Source organism: Bidens hawaiensis, unplaced genomic scaffold, assembly GCF_021521415.1.
Source record: "Bidens hawaiensis isolate Kalapana, Puna unplaced genomic scaffold, B.hawaiensis_p1.1 tig00003506_1, whole genome shotgun sequence".
NCBI lineage: Eukaryota > Viridiplantae > Streptophyta > Magnoliopsida > Asterales > Asteraceae > Bidens > Bidens hawaiensis.
In genome coordinates this window covers 967,488-991,156 of record NW_027491197.1, presented here as the reverse complement: position 1 = coordinate 991,156, position 23,669 = coordinate 967,488, and the positions used below count along the sequence as shown (strand labels likewise).

At 34.4% G+C, this 23,669-nt stretch overlaps 2 protein-coding genes across 3 annotated transcripts; one reads left to right on the top strand and one right to left on the bottom strand.

Moving 5' to 3' along the window:
- Positions 1-8,719: 8,719 nt before the first annotated feature.
- On the bottom strand, positions 8,720-10,320 carry LOC143623577 (uncharacterized). 2 transcript variants are annotated; one of them, XR_013151921.1, is made up of 4 exons: positions 10,123-10,320; positions 9,237-9,289; positions 8,901-9,061; positions 8,720-8,819 (listed from the first exon to the last, which is right to left on the bottom strand). XR_013151921.1 is itself a non-coding variant. In XM_077094449.1 (4 exons), the coding sequence occupies exons 1-4, from the start codon at positions 10,267-10,269 to the stop codon at positions 8,781-8,783; spliced, it is 408 nt and encodes a 135-aa protein (XP_076950564.1). In that variant the 5' UTR covers positions 10,270-10,320; the 3' UTR covers positions 8,720-8,780. The 2 variants fall into 2 exon arrangements, 1 of the variants encoding a protein (XP_076950564.1); XM_077094449.1 differs by having other exon boundaries at positions 8,901-9,069.
- Positions 10,321-13,044: 2,724 nt separating this feature from the next.
- On the top strand, positions 13,045-15,265 carry LOC143623576 (protein COFACTOR ASSEMBLY OF COMPLEX C SUBUNIT B CCB3, chloroplastic-like). Its single transcript, XM_077094448.1, has 4 exons — positions 13,045-13,134; positions 13,256-13,305; positions 14,135-14,268; positions 14,862-15,265. The coding sequence occupies exons 1-4, from the start codon at positions 13,101-13,103 to the stop codon at positions 15,214-15,216; spliced, it is 573 nt and encodes a 190-aa protein (XP_076950563.1). The 5' UTR covers positions 13,045-13,100; the 3' UTR covers positions 15,217-15,265.
- The last annotated feature ends 8,404 nt before the right edge of the window (positions 15,266-23,669 follow it).

Sequence of the window (23,669 nt, the reverse complement as noted above, 5' to 3'; positions counted from 1 at the left end):
TTAGAGTTTGATGATAAAAGAGTTTCACAAATAAATGAGATGTTATAACCCGTTTAAAAGCTATGGGTTTGGTAAAACTCATGTCCCGCTTATTTTTTTTACTACAGAATTGTTACTTAATATAAAAAATATCTTTTTTCTTAAAAAAAATTGATATTAATTTTTAGTTTTATAAGATTTTCATATCAAGGTGGGATTATTTTTTAATATAATGAGATGTTGTAAAGCGTTTAAGGTTATCTGGGTTTAGTGAGACCCATACCCTTGAATTCGGGTCAAATGCATGAGAAGCCTTCATTTATAAATAAAACATGCTGGTGGCTTGAGAGAATGTAAGAAGCAACCAGAGAGCATTTAAGGATTTCGTTTATATATATTTAAGATTAAGATTCTTAGTTCTATAGTTTTTATCCTTTTCCTTTTTTTTCTTTTGCGCGCAATATGTATTGTAGTTTATTTGCATCCTCATATGTTGTTTTACATTATTCGTTTATAATATTTATATATTTTTTGGATTTTAATTTTATATATTGTAATAAAGTTAATAATATACCTAGAAGTTGATGATAAAAGGGTTTCACAAATAAATGAGATGTTATACCCAGTTTAAAAGTTATGTGGGTTTAGTAAGACCCATGACCCACTTATTTTTTTTACTATAAAATTGTTTTGTTAATTATAAATAATATTTAAAAAAATGGATATTAATTTTTATTATATCCCTATTTTATAGGATTTTTCATATAAAATATTTGATGAGATTAATTTTTAATATAATGAGATCTTATAACCCGTTTAAGCGCTATGTGGGTTTGGTGAGACCTATACCCATGAATTCGGGTCAAATGCATGAGAAGCCTTCATTTAAGAATAAAGCAATCTGGTGGCTTCCATAAAAAGAAGGAGTGGCCACATCGCGACACATAGGATTTTTGGGCTTTCGTTTATATATATTATAAATTATATATTCAAATTATTTATGACGTCATCTGGGTCAAACACCGGTCCGTCTTCTCGGGTCAGTCCGATCTTTGACCCGGTAAGGCGTCCGGGTGAACGTTCGGGCCGGTCTGAAAACATTGGTTAAGAGGTATTAAGATATATCCCATGACATTACACTGTGTTCCAGAGTCTCATTTAACGAGGGGAGGGGAGGGGAAGGAAATTAGGAGAGAAAAGAAATGAGATGAAAAGCCTTTTTTGTGTTCCCGAGTTTAAAGGAAAGGAAAGGAAAATAAAGGATTTTAAATATTTTATGTGTTCTCGAGTTGGGAGGAAAAGAAAAGAAAATTATAATTTTATTATTATACCCTTTTAGTAAATAAAATAGAAAATACGTTTGATAACATTTGTTCTCTCTTCTTGTTAACAAAATTTGGTCAAATAAATTGCACTTTGATCAAATCACAGTATCTCATTGTTGAGTATAACTAACATCTAACAACTTCATAATTTTTCCTCGATCAAGTTCTCACATTAACAACTTCATTATATTTCACAGCAACATTTTTCATGAAAAAGGTCAAAGGGACAAGAATAACTATAAATTTTTCATGATAAATTTTTAACAGAGGCTCTAACATCAGGTAACAAAACATAAACTGGAGAATAACTATAAATTTTTCATGATAAATTTTTTAACAGAGGCTCTAACATTAGGTAACAAAACATAAACCAGTTAAACCTAAATGAAAAAGGTTTTGTGATTAATAAAAAATGAATCAGTAAGTATTATGATTGAGCAAGGGAATTCTTTCCATTAAGTTATATACAGGTTAGGGGTATAAACGGGATGAAACGAGCCCGAGCTCGGCTCGTTTACTATTTAATATTTAATTTATATTGATTTATTTATTATTTTTATTTATTTGAGAAAGACCTTAACTGGGCCTAAGCCCGGTTCTAGCTCGTTTAGTACCTTAAACGGACCAAATCTCGGCTCGAGCTCGGGTCGTTTACAATTTAATATTTAATTTATATTGATTTTTTTATTTTTTTTATTTGAGAAAGACCTTAACCGGACCTAAGCTCGGTTCTAGCTCGTTCAGTACCTTTAACGGGCCAAATCTCGGCTCGAGCTCGGCTCGTTTACTATTTAATATTTAATTTGTATTGATTTTTTTATTTTTTTTTATTTGAGAAAGACCTTAACTGGGCCTAAGCTCGGTTCTAGCTAGTTCAGTACCTTAAACGGGCCAAATCTCGGCTCGAGCTCGGCTCGTTTACTATTTAATATTTAATTTATATTGATTTTTTTATTTTTATTTTATTTGAGAAAGACCTTAACTGGGCCTAAGCTCGGTTCTAGCTCGTTCAGTACCTTAAACGGGCCAAATATCGGCTCGAGCTCGGCTCGTTTACTATTTAATATTTAATTTATATTGATTTTTTATTTTATTTTTTATTTGAGAAAGACCTTAACTGGGCCTAAGCTCGGTTCTAGCTCGTTCAGTACCTTAAACGGGCCAAATCTCGGCTCGAGCTCGGCTCGTTTACTATTTAATATCTAATTTATATTGATTTTTTTAGTTTTTTTATTTGAGAAAGACCTTAACTGGGCCTAAGCTCGGTTCTAGCTCGTTCAGTACCTTAAACGGGCCAAATCTCGGCTCGAGCTCGGTTCGTTTACTATTTAATATCAATCAATCAATCATACCCAGTAAAATCCCACCTTAGTTTATATTGATTTTTTTTATTTTTTTTTATTTGAGAAAGACCTTAACTGGGCCTAAGCTCGGTTCTAGCTCGTTGAGTACCTTAAACGGGCCAAATCTCGGCTCGATCTCGGCTCGTTTACTATTTGATATCTACTTTATATTGATTTTTTTATTTTTTCTTTATTTGAGAAAGACCTTAACTGGGCCTAACCTCGGTTCTAGCTTGTTCAGTACCTTAAACGGGCCAAAGCTCGGCTCGAGCTCGGCTTGTTTACTATTTAATATATAATTTGTATTGGTTTTTTTATTTATTTGAGAAAGACCTTAACTGGGCCTAAGCTCGGTTCTAGCTCGTTCAATACCTTAAACGACCAGACCCTTGGCTGTTCCTAGCAAAATCTTGAACCGTTTTGACCACAAAAGCGGTTGACTTGAAGTTGACTATTCATGGAGTTTGGATCGTAAGCTACCATTAGGTGCATACTGTCACTAGAAGCTGCAAGTTAGGTGTCCAATAATATCCTTTTACTGAGACAAGATTAGGATGTCTTGATTTCGCTAAAACCCGAACCTAACGATCAAAATATTCTGGATATTGAATTATGTTTGACACAAAAAGGTTTTTTACTGCAAGATCTCTACCTTCTTCACCTAATGAAGCCTTGTACACAGTTCCAAAAATAGCCTTCCCATTCTCAGCAGCCTTATGCAACAATGACTCAAGTTACCAACCCAACCAGAAGCAATCTTGGAATCAAACCAAACAAGCTTCCCGATGGATAGGCTGCGTGTTGACTGAGCCGAGCTTGAGACTGACACAAAGACATGGCATTATAAAGAAAATGCAACTTTCTCACCAAGATGCTATTATTGTTAAATCACATAATATTCACAAAAAGTCTAGTTATTTCATGTGTACAGTTTTGACTTAAATTTGACCTGTGGTTTCAAATACTTCATCATATTATCATAAATTCCCAAACTGCCCTTCAACACAAATCTTATGGTTAACAAATACAACAACGACAAAGTATATTAAAGCATACAATATAACCAAATAAGCACACAACTATTAACAAAAATAATCCTTTAACCATTAATTGCTTTCAAGATCCATGAACAAAAGTCAAATCAACAAATGCAACCGCATATTAGGAGAACAACTAAATAATGATCTTGCTTTAGCTTGATTCTCCACCAAATAATTGAAAGCCAGTGCTATTTCATCATGTCCCAAACCCATCAGTTCCAATTCTTTAATAATTTCATCCCCCGTGAACTCGCGATGACTAACTCTTTCAAGTATTTTATTGCTCTCCTGAATAAATTTATTACCTTCGGCAATAGCATTAGCCACACTGCCAACACCATTCATAATCATTGAGGCTAAATCATCATCTTCTTGTTCGACTTTTCTTTTTCTACTCTTATATTTCTTTGCACTTGAAGATTGCTCAGGTAGAGAAGACGTAAGATCAACCACATGAACATCATCATCAAGATTGTATTGACTCTCTAGAATTACATCATTTGCAGCTAAGAATTCATCTAGTTCTGGTGGTGTTTCGATGTTATTGTCATCATCCTTTTGCAATCGCGCATTTCTTTCTTTAGCAGTTTCAGCTTGTGCACCGGATGCTCTATCCTTCCCAAATAAATCTAGCAGTTCATGATAGTTTGTGACTTTCTTCGTCTTCAACGTTGCAGCTTTTGGCTTTGACTATTTAACAAAAAGCAAGAGAATCAGTATAATAAGTATAATAAACGATGATCGAACTATTCAAGTAAATAATTAAAACACTTATCTTTATTAGTTTTTTCCAAACTTCATCCTCCGCTTCAATTAGCTGAGTTTCAGGATTCCATGAGAACCCACTTAATGACGTTCCGTTAAGCATAACATACCAGGCAAAAAACAACTTTTTAACGTTTTTAAACGATTCTTCAAATGACTTTTGGTAAATTTCATTTGAAGATTTGTGCTAAGCTCTGCAACCATATTTTTGTATGCTTGTGTAGTAAAATTTCCACCAATCCTATAACCACTGATCTGCTGCGTTATCATGGATTGTATGAACGCATTATCCATATAGTTTATGTCCACATCATGTTTTCTTTCTCACTGGTATTTTCATTGGCGTCATGTTTGCTCATGATGACTTGCAACTGGTAAATGTAATATTAGTTAATAATTAAATTTAACAAGAATACATTATTAGAACCGGTAATAAAAAACTTGCAAAGAACAGTTAAAAACTTGCAATTAGTAGTATTTAATAATACAAAAAAACAAATAACATAAATAATTTCAAACACCAATCAATACATTGTCAACACGAACACTATTCTAAAAACTAATTTGACATGTCTATTTCATCCTCTTGTAACATCAAATAGTTAGTCCACATTTGATTTGCAATTGAGTTCCAAAATTGGTCTGCTTCGGTATTACTCTCTCGTATGCCTCTAGTACTATGACGTTCGTCCTCTGCTGGTCTATTTAATACCTCATGTAAGACTTCATCTTCAAGATCTTTGTCACGATCTTCCTCTAGTAAAAAGTTGTGTAAAATACAACATGCCAAAAATATGTCTGACTGTGATTGACAAGAGTAAAATGGTTCGGCTGTACTTCTAATGATAGGAAACCTCTTTTTTAGGACACCGAATGCTCGTTCAATTGCGTTACGTAATGACGCATGACGAAGGTTGAACAACTCCTTTGAGTTCTCAGGGGCACGAGTGGAATACTCTTTCAAGTGATACCTAACGCCTCTATATGGTGTCATTAGTGAGCTTGTATGAGGCAAACCCGCATCTACTAAGCAATATTTACCTATAATTAAATTGTGATTAGTATTACTCTAGAATAGTATAACAATTGAGTAAATTTGGTTTTGAGAAATTACCCGTAGGAATTATTAGTTTATCATATCTACTAAGTGCATTCTTTATAATTCTTGAGTCTGATGCAGTCCCCTCCCAACCAGTTAAAATATAGGTAAACTTCAAGTCAAATGTACAAGCTGCCAATAAATTTATTGTCGGGTATCCTTTACGACCACGATATCAGGCGGCGTCTTTGTTTGGCACTTTGACACGAACATGTGTTCCGTCAATTGCCCCTATGCAATCCTTGAAAAAAGGATAAAATCTCGTTTTCTCTTGAATTTCTTTCGGGACAATATCACCTTTAGGTTGTTGAATATATTGACTTTCTAACGATATAATTGCTCGTAGAACTCTATGGAAACATCGATTGGTTGTTGATCTAGAACGACGGTATATCCATGTCACACCCCAACCTACGGCGGAAATGTCGGGGCGCGAACTGATTGTCACAGCTTTCAAGGTACTATTATGCAATATTAAATGTGACAATATCTATTAAATTTAATTAAATATTCAAGTACATCAAATATATAAATAAACAAGTACAACAAACATCCAACATTAAATTATTGTGTCTTCTTCTCTAACATGCATCCTAAGTTGCTTTAAACAATCTTGATAATCACGTCACACGATAACCTGCATATGCGTTAAAAATACAAATAGGTTTTGTCAACACAAGGTTGAGTGAGTAAATCACCAGATTTGAGACACTATATAATAATATGTAAAAGTGCAAACTGATCCTGTGAGATATATAGATAAGCCATAGCACATAACAGTCAAACAATTATAAAGAAAGCTAACCATAAAGAAAGGGCTCAACCAATCCATATAAATGGACATTGGTTACCAAGCAAGGACTAAACTGTGTCATAAAAATGGATATCGGTTGCCAAAATAAGCAAGTAACATTCAAACAAAGCAAGTAAGCAAATAGCAAGTTAGGCAAACTGATAAACACACAAGGATAAACAGTTGCGGTTGAGTACTATATAATATAAAAATATCTACTAACGCATATGTCCCCAAAACGGTTAAAATAAGTAAAAGAGGGGAGTGAAATACACACCTTATTAGATGATCAAAGAAGATAATATTGAGGCAACGATGAGAACGGTAAATCAATCTCGGACAAAATGGCCTAATAAAGAGTGAGTGCGAAAAAATAAATATAGATAATTGACAAGATAAAAGGAAAGGTGGAAATTGGATGCCCAGTTATTATTACTTTATATAATAGTTAGATTTATTACTGCTTCTACCACCTCTATTGATCATATATTTAATATTATAATTTATAAATTAATATCCATGTTAATAATATATAAGAAATAAAAGGTTAATTAAATCGTTTAGGTACATATATAAAATACATACTTATGATAATAATAATAATAATAATAATAATAATACTTAAGTAAATATTTATGATTTTCAATAAATTATATAAAGATATTTGTTTTAAATCATTATTTTTAACTAAATATAAATTTTAGGCATTTTAATCTAAAACCTTAGTAAAGTATTTCTTTCAAAAACCTTAACAATTTTGTATATATATATATATAGTCATAATCAAGGTTCGGATAACAACATGCTAATCTTGTCGGTTTGTACAAAAAAATACTGATTATAATATTTATAGTATAATTAAATTGGTTAAACATATTATTAGAAAGTTTTAAATGAATTAAATCCAAAATAAATACTAAAAATACGGGCTGGAGGGTTCGAAACCGCGAGCTCCAGCCACACAGATCTGATCCTCTTTACACAAACCAATTGGGCTGGCTTGCAGTTTGTTAAAAACGTCATAAAGAAACGTAATAACAGATCTGCCAAAAGACCCAATTATCTATGAACCTTAGACATCACAATTCGATTAATCTGTTAATGTTAGTCCGATTAGTGTTGGCGCTTATGTTAAACAAACGACGACGATGAGAAACATGTAAGCAATTACCTCGATCAAAGTGAAAACGATGGTTAACGAGGACAGGAAAGAGCCGGCTTCACGAGGGTATAGAACACAATCAAACGGCTGCGATAATCTAATCAGGTATAAGGGGGTGTTTGGTACAGAGAATGGAATTGTAGAGAAATGGAATAGAGAAATGGTATTGCAGAGAAAGGGAATTGGTCTGGAGAATGAGAATTGACTGTTCTGTTTGGTAGTACAGAGATTTCAGTAGAGAAATATGGCTGAGAATCATTTCTCTTGTTTGGTACATAGAAAATAAACAGAGAATTATATCAACTTTATCATTAGCACAAGTATTTTTTCATAACAAATATTTATTAAAAAATAAAAAACATATAAAAAGATGCATAAATTCCAACCAAAATATGCATTGATCAAACCAATTCACATACAAAACATAGTTTTTAAGCAAAAAACATCAACCATAGTTAAAACCAATTCACATACAAAACATACTTCAACCATACACAACTATCCCATTGAACCATCGGTATACAACTCGACCATCTCAATTTTCTCTTCTATTGTCAACGCAAGAAAAGAACGTCCTAGATCCACATCTTTACCAATCAAATGAGCTGCTTTGAACCGTTTTTTCGTAGTGATACCTGGTAAAGCTTTCAACTCATCACTAACCTTTTCATAGATTTCACGAGCCTCCATACCTTCTTTGCTAAGTTGTTCACCCACCATCTCCCCAAATCGAAGCAAAACTTCCTTGATATCTTTGCAAGACTCTCGATATATCTCATCTGCATCCGTGCTTCTACCTCTTTTGCGCGTGCCTGTTACACTTCCTATTTGTCCTTCAGATCTATCAACATTTGGAACGGCTTCATCAACAAAATCAAAGTCTTCAATATCAACAGGTGAGCTTTTTTGCGTCTCTTGAACAACATCTTCTTCTCCAAGGTCAACTGCTTTACTACCAGTAGCTCTATCCTTACCGAATATGGTACACAATTTGTCATAGAAAGGAAATGACTTGTCACGAAAATTCACAGCACCTTTGTGAGACTACAAGACAATTACAAATAAATTAGACTAAAATTTTAAAATCTAAAAAATATATTTTTTAGAATATACCTTCACGTATTCTAAAACTAAACATATAAGTATGTATACAGATCGATGCATGTGTGTATATTAAAGATAGGCAAAAAATTTGGGTTAATTACAGAAAACGAAAAAGAAAATGTTAGCTGGTGTGAACAGAATTTACCACATTGATCAGCCTCTTTTAGTTTCTACTTTATCTGCTTTGACAACTCAAGAATCTCAGGTGTCTACACATTCAGCAAATCAACAAATTAAAAAATATAACAAAGTGATACACAAAATAGCCCAAAAAAAAAAGTTAAATCAACCTGAGTAACTTCTGACACAGAGATAGCAATAGCTGCTTTAGCATCTTCCTCACTAAGTCGTTTAAGAGCTCTTGCAATTTTTCTGTCACATTCAACAATAAGTCTGTCTATAAGATCCTCCAATTCCCTATCATAGTTATCTTGACCTTTTGCCTTTGGTTCTTGGTATCTGATTAAAGTTAAGTAGCACAGACATTGAAAACAGTAATGTTCAAATCTCACGTATGATTAACAGCCATATAAAGTACACCATTACTTGAGATAGCATCTTCATAACACTTTCTTTATTACTTAATAATATGAGACTGATAAAATAAAAAGTGAAAAAAAGGATACTCTTTCCTCAGCTCAAATGAATGCACCTTTGGGCATGGTCCCATGTCCATTTTCTGAAATTCAAAACACAAAAAAACTGAGTAAGCATCACCAAAACAAAACGTGACAGTATACACACAAGTTGCCTGTATTGCAACCAGGCTATCAGGAATTCAACTCCCCTGTTTTAAACTGGCTAGGGTGTAAATGAGTCAAGCTGAATCAAAACTGAAAAGTAGACACCATTGTTATGCACAAGTTGACTGTATTGCAACCAGGCTAAGTGTGTAGCCAAGCCAAGCCCGTCTAGGCTCGAGCTCGACTCTTTAATTATTTATTAACTACTTCACTTATTTTTTTTATATTTTATATATAACATACTGTATATTAACTACTTATTATTTTTTTCAAAACTTTATCTATAATAATATTTATAACTAAATTATATATTTGATATATTAGATAAAATTTATAAATAATGGGCTCATTTAGGCTCATGAACCGGCTGAGCTTGACAAGTGAATCTCGGGCTCGAGTTTGTTTATTAAACGAGATTATTAGCTCGAGGTCAGGCTCAAGCTCGTGTAAGCTAGACTGAATTCAAAATTTTAACGAGCCAATATCGAGTAGCTCACGAGCGACTTGGCTCATTTGCACCCCCCGCCTGTTTCTCTGTAACAAATCTTACTAAAAAACACACCTAAATACGATAATCTAAAGTTCAAAAAACTCAATTCCACAACAAGCTATTCAACACGAACACAATTCCTTTCTATTCACTCACATAACACAATTTTCCCCAAATTTTATAACATACTTGGTAGAAAATTAACAGCTAAAACCCTAAAACGAGGTAATTGTGTGTCGGGATGCATATAGTATAATAAGAGGAATGGATTTTGCTTACAGTGAGTTGAAAGAGTTCGTGAGGACAAAGGCCGGCTAAGAAGAGACGACAGACGTCACGATCGTAGTACTTCCGATTGACTTCCGTGACGTCTCCGTTACGATTGGCTCCCATTAACACATCCAGCTGCTTCCTGATTGCATCCATCTCCACACACTCGCGCAGTGGTTAGGGTTTTGGTGTTCTGTTTTTACTTTGGGGGAATCCTTGCTGAAGGAGGAAAATGGGAGAAATGAAAAGGAGGAAAATGGGAGAAATGAACGTCGAGAAATCCATTTCTCCGCCTTTTTTAGAGAAACAAAATCAGAGAAATGGAAATGGTTTATTTCCATTTCTCACCTCTTTCTTTCATAAACAAACAAGAGAATTCTTTCCAATTCCATTTCTCACCCCTCAATTCCCTCTACCAAAAAGGGTATTGTCGGAGAGCATATAAGGATTAAAGATGCAAGATTAATTGCATTTATATAAATGTTTGAATGTATAAGTAATTAGGGTTAGGGTCGGCCAAACATAAACGATTTGTAGATCCAATTTGATTCGATTAACATAATAATAATGACGGTTAGGCCGATAATGGAAGGTATAAGACTATCTTTGATTCAATTTCCAAAAACACCACGAGAAGTAAGGTCCAAGAAATCACAAATTGTAATCGGTTATAATAAATGGGTATGGTTAAGGAAATCTGGATCAGGGTACGGGTTAGGGTACCCGTTTGTGTAATGGGTTATAACAAATCTTTCAAATTAGACCCTGTAGAATGAAGATGGAAACAATTAAGGATAAAAGTTTAAGGTTGGTGGTTTTTGCCAAAGTAGGAAAGTTATAATATGTTTTATATAAATAATTAAATAATTATCTTCTCGATAAACGCGATATTTGTAAATGAAATAACCCGAACATTGAAGTGGGTCGGGTTAGATAGTAATTTAAAATTCCGAGTTGTTACAATCCAAGAGGCTAACCTATTTCTCATGTCATTACCTACAATATGCAAAAATCTTGCAACTTGCTCTTCAACGGACATTCGTTGAGTAGGTTGAAGCCTACCGTCATGCTTTAAGATATTGCACAATTTCATATAAGCCCTCTCATTCATACGAATGAGTTCACGGCATTTACCGTTGTTTGAAAGGTCATGTAGCATATCTTCTCGTACATATCGTCGTTGTAAAATTACATCTCTAGAAGGTATATTAGCATGCTTTTTGGTAGACAATCTATTTCGTGTAATGAAAGCTAGCAATAAGCAAATTAAGCCAACTGCTTGCAATTGTCTAGCTCGCACAACATGAATTATACGGAGTATTTGATCATGAAGTATTTGATCATCCATAGCAAATTGCCAAACTTCACTTAAAAAAACAAAAAATCTATGAATATTTAATTGGTATTAGGGAGGCTGTTTAACTATTTCAAAGTAATAAACTAAAAATAATTAACTTGCTAGATTTCTATGAATAGCAAACGAAAAGCTTAACACTCTACAAATTCATAATACAACTATTTTCATTATACATATTTGCTTATTTTTATTTTCTTTAATATAGTTTAGGTTCTTTATTTTAATCGAAGAGTATTTATGTTTGAACTGTCAAAGATACCAATCAACTTGATAGTTTTAACATGATATGAGAAAATACAATGCGGTTACTTTAAACAATTGGAATAACTCCCATAACAATTAATATTTTAACTATAACAGTAACATAATTATCAACATTTTTTAGCGACTTTGTACATATAAAATCTCCTAAATAACTCCCATAATAATAATTAAAAAAAAGTTTGGTTACTACCACAGTGAATGCTATACAATCAGTAAGATATGAAAATTTGGGCATATGAATCCCTGTTGGTTTTGAAGAACCAACACAGATAATTTGCAAATTAAATTTAAGATATTAATATTCATACAAGCCAAATATGATAATTGAGGCCCTAAATTGTGATGGCAGAGGCTGTCGATATACCTCAGACAAAAATTGGGGCCCTAAGATGTGTTCAACTAGGGCAAACCATTGAATAATTGATAGGAAACAAGCTAACCTGATTCAAGATGAGATGATTCCAGGATGATGAGAGGTTGAGAGGTCCAATTGCGCCAAAAGGAACTGCAGTGGCGCCAAAAAAACTGCATTTTGGCATATGGAGAACGTGATAGATCTTTTTTTTTGATATGAGGGTAATTTAGGAAATTAAAAGAAGATAAAATTATATCAATATCTTTTCTATCGTAATCTCTCCATATTGGGAAGACATATATACATTCCAATTTTCTACTCTTTTCCCTCCCCTCCCCTCCCCTCCCCTCCCCTCCCATTCTTTCCTTAAAAAATCTTGGAACATGACTTTTATACATTTTCTTCCCCTTTCCTTCCCCTCCCCTCATTAAATCTGACTCGGGAACATAGCGTTAGTGTCGAGTTTTGTTTCTAAATTTAAAATTCCCGAAAAATTAGAAACCAAAAGTAAAATAAGAAGACGCAGTCTAAGGGGGTGTTTGGCCTAGCTTTTTTAGCAAAGCTTATAGCTTTTTTAGCTTTTTTTTTATAAAATAAGCTTCATTTGATGTTTGGTTTAGCTTTTTTAGCTTAGGCTTATAAGCTTATATAAGCTAATTTGTAGAAGCTTATTTGAAGATGGTTATTTAGCTTATTTGAAGAAGCTTATTTGTTTAAGGGGGTAAATTACTCATCTGCTTTCAAATGGTGATGGATTAATAATATTGAAGTAACTTATTATTATAACAAATTAAAAATGATGAATTTGACAACTTATTAAGATGTATAATCAACTTGTAGAATATAAGCTAATTCAGACACTTAAAAGGGGTTTATCAAATGATATAAAATAAGCTATAACTTTCAAAAAGATATAAGGCAAAAATATAAGCTAGGCCAAACACCCCCTAATTGTACCCAACTCGACGTGGACCGTACATAATCAAGATAACAACATCCTTCAACCAAACAATGGCGATTTCTTCTTTTTCACTTCAGACCAAAGGTATAATATTACTAATAATAATAATAATTAATTAGAGCTTGCATTGGTTAAGCAAAAATTCTCTATCGTGTTCCGATTAACGTATGCGCTTATTATTATTATTAATATTATGATTTTGCAGTAGCATTGCACCTTAATTCATCTCCAATCGGATCTAATTTGTTCTTCCCTGTAAGCAACTCATTCTCTCAACTGCACCTTACTCTTCTTTCTTTATCTTTATGTTTATGTGTCTTCGTATCATCATTGGAATGTTCAAACACAATTTTTAAACGAAAGTTGAAGGGCTTAACTGCAAGTTTAGCTTAATTAGTTATTAGTATTTTAATGTTTACAGTTATCAAGTTGACTAGTATAGTTTTTTAGTATAAATAGATGGTCTAGGGTTAGTTTATCTTGTGTGTTTTCTCCCTTATAATATAAAAGAGTCGTGCACAAAAATATCCCAATCCAATTAAGTTCAACAAATTAGTGGTTTGTTTGGGTTAGCTTATTGCAACAGCTTATCAGTTTATTTACGGAAAGAAATGGTGATGATTTTGTTAAGCTTAAGCTATTAAAAACAAGCCCAAACACCCTATAAGACACACCTACTTATTGGGTCAATCGGTGAGATGAGATTAAACGCTTTTGTACGTAATACGTGTGTTATAGTTGAGTTGAAGCTCACTACGCTGGCATCTGTTACTTTTTCTCAAGTTTCTGTGATTTTTTTTCTTGTTTTAAGTTTGGTCGGTTAACATGTAATTTTGTTACAAATTTATTGATATTTTTTTAGTTTGTGGTATTTCCAAAAGAGTTGAATGAAATCGTCACGCTCTAGTCAGAAATTTAAACGTATATTACTTTTGAAGCTGTATTGTAGTTCCTTAGTGAAACATAGCATGGATGATGTAGAAAGTTTTGCACTTCCATTCTTATTAGGTTTACTTTGTTTATGTTACTTAGACGTGCAATTTACTGATGTAATGAAATATTTGTGTTTCCTCTCTTTTCACAGAAAAGATTCTTATGCCCAACAAAACGAGTCCCACACCAGCAGGCCCAAAGATATCAAACGTTTTGTTCTTTAGAAATTGCAGTCCCTAGCGTTGATATCCCTTTATCAGATTCAACCAATGCCGCAGAACTTATGTATGTAACGTTTCTCTTCCCACTTTTTTTCTTATAATTACCACTCGCTTCATCTTCTGAAATTGGAACTTAGAAGTTAGATTGACATGCTAAAATAGTCAAATGTCTAAATTGACCTTTAATGACTACAAATAGGAACATTCTTGTAAGGCTAGAATTGAAATTTTAAGGCACGGATGGAAAACTTACAAAAATAGTGGCAATTCTGACCCATTTATTTGCATACGGATTGATTTGGGTTGTGTTTTATATCACGGGTAAAATTGATTTTTTTTAGCTAAAAGGGTTTGAAAAAAGTCTATTTATGATGCGTAAAACCCCCTTAATTTTTCATATTTGAAGATTTAGATCATTAACGTAAAGTATTGTTTTTGGGATCATACGTAACACATCAACTGTTTTAAAAAATGGACACTAAAAGTTTTTGTGAACAACCTATCCTCACCTGACCCGTTTCAACCGGTACTAAAATTGACATGTTTCAATCCAAACCGGTTTTGGCCCATTATCCAACACACCTATTGCCAACTTTAACTCTTATCATCATTTTGACTGATTTGTGTTTGTAACCGGGACTCATTGATCCTTAACAGAAGACACGTATCAGATGTCATACCAGAGAATATGCAAAGCTTGGTTTTGATGGATCTGGACCCGGGCTCAGCTAAGTTGGCGATAGCCATTTTGGGCCCGTTTTTATCAGCATTTTCGTTCCTCTTCATTATAAGAATCGTGATGTCATGGTATCCAAAGCTTCCAGTTGGGAAGTTTCCTTATGTATTAGCGTATGCCCCCACAGAGCCGATTCTGATAGTTACACGGAAGGTGATTCCGCCCCTTGGTGGGGTTGATGTAACCCCGGTGGTTTGGTTCGGGCTGATTAGTTTCCTTAATGAAATATTAGTTGGTCCCCAAGGCTTGCTTGTTCTTTTGTCTCAACAGGTGTAGATTATTATGTATTGAGTTATAAAGAAAATATGCAATTTTTTGAACCTAAGACCTCTTTTCTGGTAGTGATACTTGATTATTACTTTCTTGTTTGTTAACTCAAGCTTGTTATGTATTAAAAGCATTCACAACATGTCCTCCATAAAACTGTGAGTTATGTAGAGTGTTATAAGTGGTTGTAAGTAACAAAGAGAGAAATTTTGTTGATAAGTAAATTTAGAAAAACACCGTCCACTCTATATAATTTTTTTTAATGTTTTGAACGTGGTTGTGAATAGATGAGAGAAAAAAGTAATGATAAAAATATAGAAAAAAATATTATTTAATTGAAAAATTAAGAGAAAATGGATTGTTTTATGTTGTAATTATAGTGATGGTCTGATGGAGGTAGGGATGCTACTTGGAATGCTCTAAAATGGGTATATTGTAAGTTTTTTATCGTTTTCGACAACATCAAAGAAAGCCATACAGACGTCACTTGTACGCCACACCATCAAGTGTGCATGTCATAAGATAAAAATATTTTCTAGTCCATAATAGCACATAAACTCTACATTTACCATATATTAGTAGTAAAAATGTGATTATAGGTAAAAAGTTTAACAGTAATATTGACATCTAGATAAAAGCAGGTTTGTCGAAATAAGAAATGGAATTTATTTTTACTACTATTCATTACTTGCGTATTTTTCTTAAGGAAAGGGGTCCTTTGAAAAACGAAAAAACTTTTATGAGTATTACAAAAAATAATAATAAATAAATTACGATTAGTTTTCTAAATTGGATCTAAAGTAGTTTCCTAAATTGGATCTAAACCGGTTTTAATTAGGGGCTAGAACAGAACCTAAACTGGGTTAAACTGATTGTAGTCAATACAGGTGTCAAAGTCAATGGGTTATGGGCCTCTTGGAGGCCTGAAAGAGAGAATGCAACTATATGGCTGCAAAAGCTTTATCGGTTTTGATTATTTTGATGTACCTATTAAGAGTTTTGCTGGTTTATGTTGGTATGTAAACTGGAAGGGGGGGGGGGTATGCTGCCAATCATAGATACTTGTGGGGTTGTTGTGAAAAATTCTTTTGAAATCTGAAAAGTAGCAGTGGTCTGTCTGGTCTGGGTTTGCACTATTCGATGTGGAGGAGAACCAGGCTGGTTGGGCCGGTCGATCGGTACTGGGCCACAGCCCACAGTGAAAAAACAGGCCTGACCACTCACTGACTAGCGGGTTCAGCTCCAGCCACTAGACTTCTAAAATTGGACTTTTTGAGAATTATATATTTTAAATATATTGTTGAATTTTTAAATTTAGTATATTCTATAATGGGAAAGTGAATACGGTGCTGTTATGCGTGTAGCTTAGATGCAAAACTTATCAAAACTACGTAGTTTTGATTAAAAATAGTCAAAATTTAATTTTTTACCCTAATCCTTACCATCTATCATCTATTTCTTAACAACCTGTGATCTCCATTCCACCCATCGTCTCCCAAGGCTTTAATATGAGAGTTTTCAAGGTTTTTTTTAGTACGCAATTGATGGTTAGCACTCTAATCAATTTTAAAATTGAATTGATTTGTATCCTTCCCTAATGATTTCATCATATACTTCCAAACTGAATCTGCGATTCAATCATCAGATTGTTCATTTCCTAAGTTGATCATAAATTCTCCACTTTATGTTTTATTAATAATTTAATTTAATAATAATAATGAGTTATACAACAACTGAATATTTAGGGGGTGTTTGGTACAGAGAATGGAAATGGAGAGAAAATAGAAATGGAAATGGAATTGTAGAGAAAGAGAATTGGTATGGAGAATGAGAATCATTTCTCTTGTTTGGTACACGAGAAAATAAACAGAGAACTCTACCATACCCAACCCCACCTCCACCCAACCTGACACCACTCACCACCGCAGCCCCAACACCACAGCCCCACCACCACCAGCACCACCACCACCACCAGCCCCACACCACCAGCACCACCACCACAGCCCTTTCTTCAACCACAGCCCACCACCACCGGCTGTCGCCACCAAACCCCCTTCTTCAACCACAGTACACAAGAAATTAAAAAGATTCAAATTTTTGGAACATAAGATATAGAAAAAGGAGGCTCAGATCTGTCATCACTGCCTCTTTTGAGATTTTGTGGTGGTGGTTGTGGTGGCGATGATGATGATGATAATCAGAAGCCACCTGCAACCACCGCCGATTTCCACCACCACTGTCACCCACCTGCGACCACAATCACCCGACCATCTGAAAACCCTAACCTACCACGAACCACCACTTGAAACCCTAATCTTCGTTCACCCGTACCACCTGCAATCTACAACCGGTTACCATCTTTGTGTTCACCACTGCGAACGGCGGAGACGGGGTGGTGGTTGCAGACTTGGAGACGAGGTGGCGGTTGCAGACTTGGAGACGATGTAGCGGCCGGAGACGGGGTGGTGGCCGGAGACGGGGTGGTGGCCGGAGGCGGGGTGGTGGTCGGAGACGAGGTGGTGGCCGGAGACGAGGTGGTGACATGCTATGAGGAGGCTGCTGAGAAATGGATTTCTCTTTGTTTTAAAGAGAAATGGAATTCTCTAGTTTTAGAGAAATAGAAAGAGAAATAGAAATGAAAAGTGGAAAACAAACAAAAGAAATATTTCTAATTCCATTTCTCCCCAATCAAATCCCTCTACCAAACACCCCCTTATATTCTTACTTTTGTGGATAGTGGATACGGGAACACACAGTAAACAGATTTCAAACAAGTCAACAGATGATATATATTGATAGAAAAGGGTATTCGGTCTAAAATATAGTTTTAATTGAAGGATTGTGTTAATTGCAGATCTAAGCCTTGGGAGATGGTGGGTGGGAGGGAGATCAGACTGTTGAGAAATAGATAAAAGATGACAGGGATTAGGGTAAAAAATTAAATTTTGACTAATTTTTAATCAAAACTACGTAGTTTTGATGAGTTTTGCGTCTAAGCTTACCGTGTGACAGCACCGTATTTACTTTACCCATTCTATAAAATAATGTATGATGTATTTTTGTAATAGTTCTCAGTGGGACATATATGAATTAAAATATTTGGATGTATTATTAAGTACTAACGAATGAGAAGGTCCAAGTAAATGTAGATGCTCTTTGTGATATTTGAAGTTAAATATTTTAATTGTACGAAAAATAAGACAAAATGGTAAAACTAGTCCTTTATATTCGCACGTTTTTTTAATTGTTGTCCTTTAGCAAACTTAATGAAAAAAAATATCCTTTATGCTTTAAAAATCTATCACATTATATCCTTTGACCCTAACCCAGTTTACCTTTCTCGTTAAATCTAGGCATATGTAAGGCACATGAGGGTAGTCTTTTTTTTTTTTGAACGGTCAACTAAGTAACGCCGGGTACCCCGTACGCGGCCCCCATTGGCTAAAGGTAGCCCGAGCCGGCCACTACTCCGGACGGAGCCCCTAGCGGTCCACCTGTTGAGGGATTCACCGGATAAAACTCGACCCCCATGCCCGCCAAACGGCACGACAGCGAGGAGCCGGTAAAACCGGGTGAGATCAGGACTCGAACCCTGGCAAACCAGGGTCATCCCTCATATCTCCCATATAAGTTGGTGGTAGTGAGGTTTGATCCCCCAACCTCTCACTTATAAAGTGAGTGCTCTACCATTGAGCTACAACCAACTTGTAGCATATGAGGGTAGTCTAGTCATTTTACTTGTACTAAAGAAAACTAAATGATATTAAAATAAGATAGAATTACAAATTTTGTCCTTTAAAATAAGACGAATTACGGTTCGTGTCCTTTTCTAAGTTTCCTTGTAGGCGGTGTACTTTAAACTTTTTTTTCCTACAAGTTATGTCCTTTACGCTAACTGGGTTAGAAAAACTCTGTTAAATCCCATCACGTGAGAAGCATGTGAGGGTAGTTTTGTCTTTTTGCCTACCCTGCAACAACTTCTTCTTCTGTTTCTGTATCTATTAACACACACATTCATCACCATACCTCCCACTCTTCTTCTCCATCTTCTTAACCATCTACTCCTCCGCCCACTTCCTCCTCTCCATCTTCTTATCCAAATTTCATAAACAATCACCTAATTCTTCACTTCCTCTATTAAAAGACAACAAAACTTAGTCTAAAAATCAAAACCCAGATTTCAATTCCATCAAATACATCAGAACTCAGTCTAAAAACCAAAACCCAGGTTTCAATTCCATTAAATTAGTTTAATAATCAAAACCCAGGTTCCAATTCCACCTAATAAAAAAACCCCCAATTCAAATCAACCAAACCCTAAAAAGCCAAAATTAAAGCAGTTAACAGCACGAACCACCACGAGAAGAAAACTTGATGATCAAGCTTGAGAACGAGCAGCAGCGTGAAGCAGAAGAGTGCAGTATGAGCAGTAAACTCCTGTAAAGAATTAGCTACTCTCCGCCAGCTCATATCTTTCTTTACAATCATACGGCTCAATGAAACCCTAATAATAATAATAATAATTGAAGACTGGACTGACTGATGATGATGATGATGAAGTAGAATAAACAAACAGACAAACAGATTGAATTGAATTCAAGGGTTTCGGATTCTTGTAATTGAATGCTTTAATGGGTTTGAATGATAAAAAACAGAAATCAAAACTCAAAGTAATAAAAATTGAATCTTGACTGATTAATAAACAAACAATAAACAAAACTTGGCGGCGATTGGGCGGAGGGTGGTGGTCCAGTGGCGGAAGAGGAGGAAGTGGGCGGAGGAGTAGATGGTTAAGAAGATGGAGAAGAAGAGTGGGAGGTATGGTGATGAAATGTGTGTGTGTTAATAGATACAGAAACAGAAGAAGAAGAAGAAGAAGTTGTTGCAGGGTAAGAAAAAGACAAAACTACCCTCACATGCTTCTCACGTGATGGGATTTAACAGAGTTTTTCTAACCCAGTTAGCGTAAAGGACATAACTTGTAGGAAAAAAAAGTTTAAAGTACACCGCCTGCAAGGAAACTTAGAAAAGGACACGAACCGTAATTCGTCTTATTTTAAAGGACAAAATTTGTAATTCTGTCTTAAAATAAATCATTCTCTTTATTTCATCTTCGTTCTTTCTCTCTCCCTCAGTATACTCTTTCTTCTCTTGTTAAGGCTCACCACCACAGCAACACCATCATCATCCCATCCAGTTCAAGCTCACCACCATCATTCAAATCCACCACCACAGACCACCATCATCGAAAAAACCTCGCCCCAAACCTCCCTTACTCGCCACACTCTTTTTCCAAAACAAAGCCCCACCACAACACAATCACAATCACCTCGGTTTTAGTTGGACTCAATTCCGACCCGTTAGGGTTAGGATTAACCTTGTATTATAAAACCAGAACTCAATCGAACGAATTTGGAACTCACATCAACTCCGAAACCCCGTCAAGACAATCAAGTAATGGTGGCTGTGTGTTTTAGGTCGCAATCATCTAAGGAGCAAAAAGCCCTTGTCAATTTAAACTTACAGAGGCAAATCGTTGAGTAAATTGGGGAATCAAAATTAGGGTTCTTGTTGGATCAGGTGATTCCGACCATGTCTGGGGTTCCGGCGAGATGAAACAGAAGGGTGTGGTGGAATGGTGGTGGTGGTTTGTGGCTTTTAGGGTATATGGTGGATTGATGGTGGTGGAATGGGGTTCCGGCGATGACTAGTAATGGTGGCTGTGGGTGGAGACGGTTGGCGGTGACTAGTAATGGTGGCTATGGGTGGAGGCGGCGGTAGATGGTTGGTGGCAGTCGGTGTTTGTTTGGTTGGTGACTGTTGGGGTGATGGTTTGTTCAAGATGGTGATTTGGAGTGAGTTGGAGTGAGAAGAGATATATTTTATTTATTTTCATTAAATTTTAATGTTTATTTTGTTTTAATTTTTAAATAACACGTAAGGTTACAAAAATACCCTCATGTGTCTTGCACATGATCGGATTTAACGGAAAATTTTAACAGGGTTAGGGTCAAAGGACATGACGTGATAAGGTTTTTAAACGTAAAGGATGTTTACTGACATTAATCTTTGTAAAGGACAACAATTGAAAAACGTAAAGGACGAGTTTTGCCATTTTGTCAAAAAGTAATATGGTATTTTAAGAAATACAAAGATTTTGACATTAAGTTATGGTTTTGCAAATACCTAATACGTAGGTAATTCACCAATCAATTAATTCGCCTATCCAGATTTTACTAATAGCTTGTAGGGCCCCTTCCACAATCACGGAAGCCATAAAATTAGTTGTACCTTTAGCTTTAATTGTGATACATATGAGAGTTGTGTAATCAGTTAACTTACTAAGTTACCATGTTACCAACTCTCATTATATATTAAGCACCACATACAAGTAAATTATTTGATTTTCACTATTATTAACCTAAAGTTCGTTTTATATTGTTGTATAATCACTTAGTTTCGAATGTGTAAGTTTATTAATTTTTACTTTTGGTCATTTTAATGATCTACCCTTCCCTAAAATCATGAAAATTGAAACCAAATTTGTCTATAATTGAAGTTTGGTTACCTATAAATTAGTAGGATGACTTCTTTTCACCTTTGGTCCTTTCAATCACAAGTATTATGAACGACCAATTGATCATATATTCCTATTCAATTATATAAAAGGGTATTTTCGTAATAGTTTCGGACGTATATTGTTGTTGTCTTGCCTTAGTTTTGTTTCTATGCACCACCCAACAACATGCATATATAGCTTCTATAGTCTAAAATCAATGGGGTCGGCTCTATTTTATCAACATCCATATGTCAGTCATAACCTTGTCGTGTTCTTTCATTATCGTATAATATATCATCAACTAATGCTCAAGTTATCACTTGTCGGAATCATGTATCGCTACCTAATGCCAAACATTTCACATCTTTCGCATCGCCTATACCACTATTACAAAAACATTAACCAAATCTTCAATTTTTACATAAAGGGTACACAGTACACACGTGAAATTCACACATGTTTGAGTATTTTGTTTTATTATTTGGATTACATGTTGCTTGAGAGCACACTATATTCCATGATTAGTGTACCCTAAATCTTTTAGGTGTTGTTCTAAGTCATATAAAGATTTTTTAACAATAACAATCAACTAAAGCCATAAATCTTTTTTAAACATTTTTACAAATTTCCAACGATAACATGTTAATATATATAACTCAACTAGTTTTCATCCCCCATATTACGGTGGTCGTTTTATATTATTTGTTTTTAATATTTATCTATTTTTTGAATTTTTTTTATTGTATGAAAGTTAATAATATACTTATGGTTTGATATTAAATTGTTTCACAAATAAATGAGATGCTATAACCCGGTTTAAAAGCTATATGAGTTTGATGGGACCCAAGACCCGTTTATTTTTTTTACTATAAAATTAGTTTTTTAATTATAAATAACATATATCTTTCTTTAAATAAATCAGATATAATTTTTAGTATATTCCTACTTTATAGAATTTTTGTATCAAATATTTGATTAGATTAGTTTTTAATTTAATGAGATGTTATAACCCGTTTAAGAAATATCTGGGTTTGATAAGACTCATACCCTTGAATTCAGGTCAAATGCATGAGAAGCCTCTATTTAAAAATCAAGCAAATCTGGTGACTCCTAAAAAAGGAAAGCGACCACATCGTAACTCGTAAGATTTTTATGTGTTCGTTTTTTTATATATTATAGATAGATACTCCGATACACAATTACACATTTAATAGTCCATTACACAAAGTAGCCCATTATAAAGGATAAACAAAAATATAAATGGACTAACTAAGGAGTAATTGGGTATGGCCAACAATGGGAATGAAATTTTGTTAACTTGTATTTTTATGCCGTTTAACTTTGTTTTGTTTTGTTTGTTGATATCACGGCTATCGTCGATGTTAGTTATTTTATATATATAAGAGCTCAATTTTTTAGTACTCGTTCAAACACCAATACTTCCTTAAAACACGTTTAAAGCCATAGCCTACGCCATAACACACAATTACTGGAGAAAACAATTGACCAACAAGGTTATCATGATATTCATAGTTCTATGTGTTATTTACCTGTATTTAATGCAGTGTTGGTAAAAATCTTGGAATAATATGTCTGTTCTTCCATTTTATATGGCAACTTGTGTTTTCTTTCATTACACCTATGCTCATATTTTCGAGTTTTATCGACATTTCTATCCTCAATGAATCATAAAAGAACAATGCATAAGCGATCATCAGTACTATCTTACCGTCAATACGGCTTTGTAGATATTTTTCAACCGGTCCTAAAAATATAAAATAACACTTGCATGTAAATTGGAACCAAAATCATTGTACACAAAGAAAAAAGAATCAAATGAAGTTTGAAGAAGATATGATTGCACATGCGTTCCCACAATCATAAACTTGTACCGCAGAAAAAG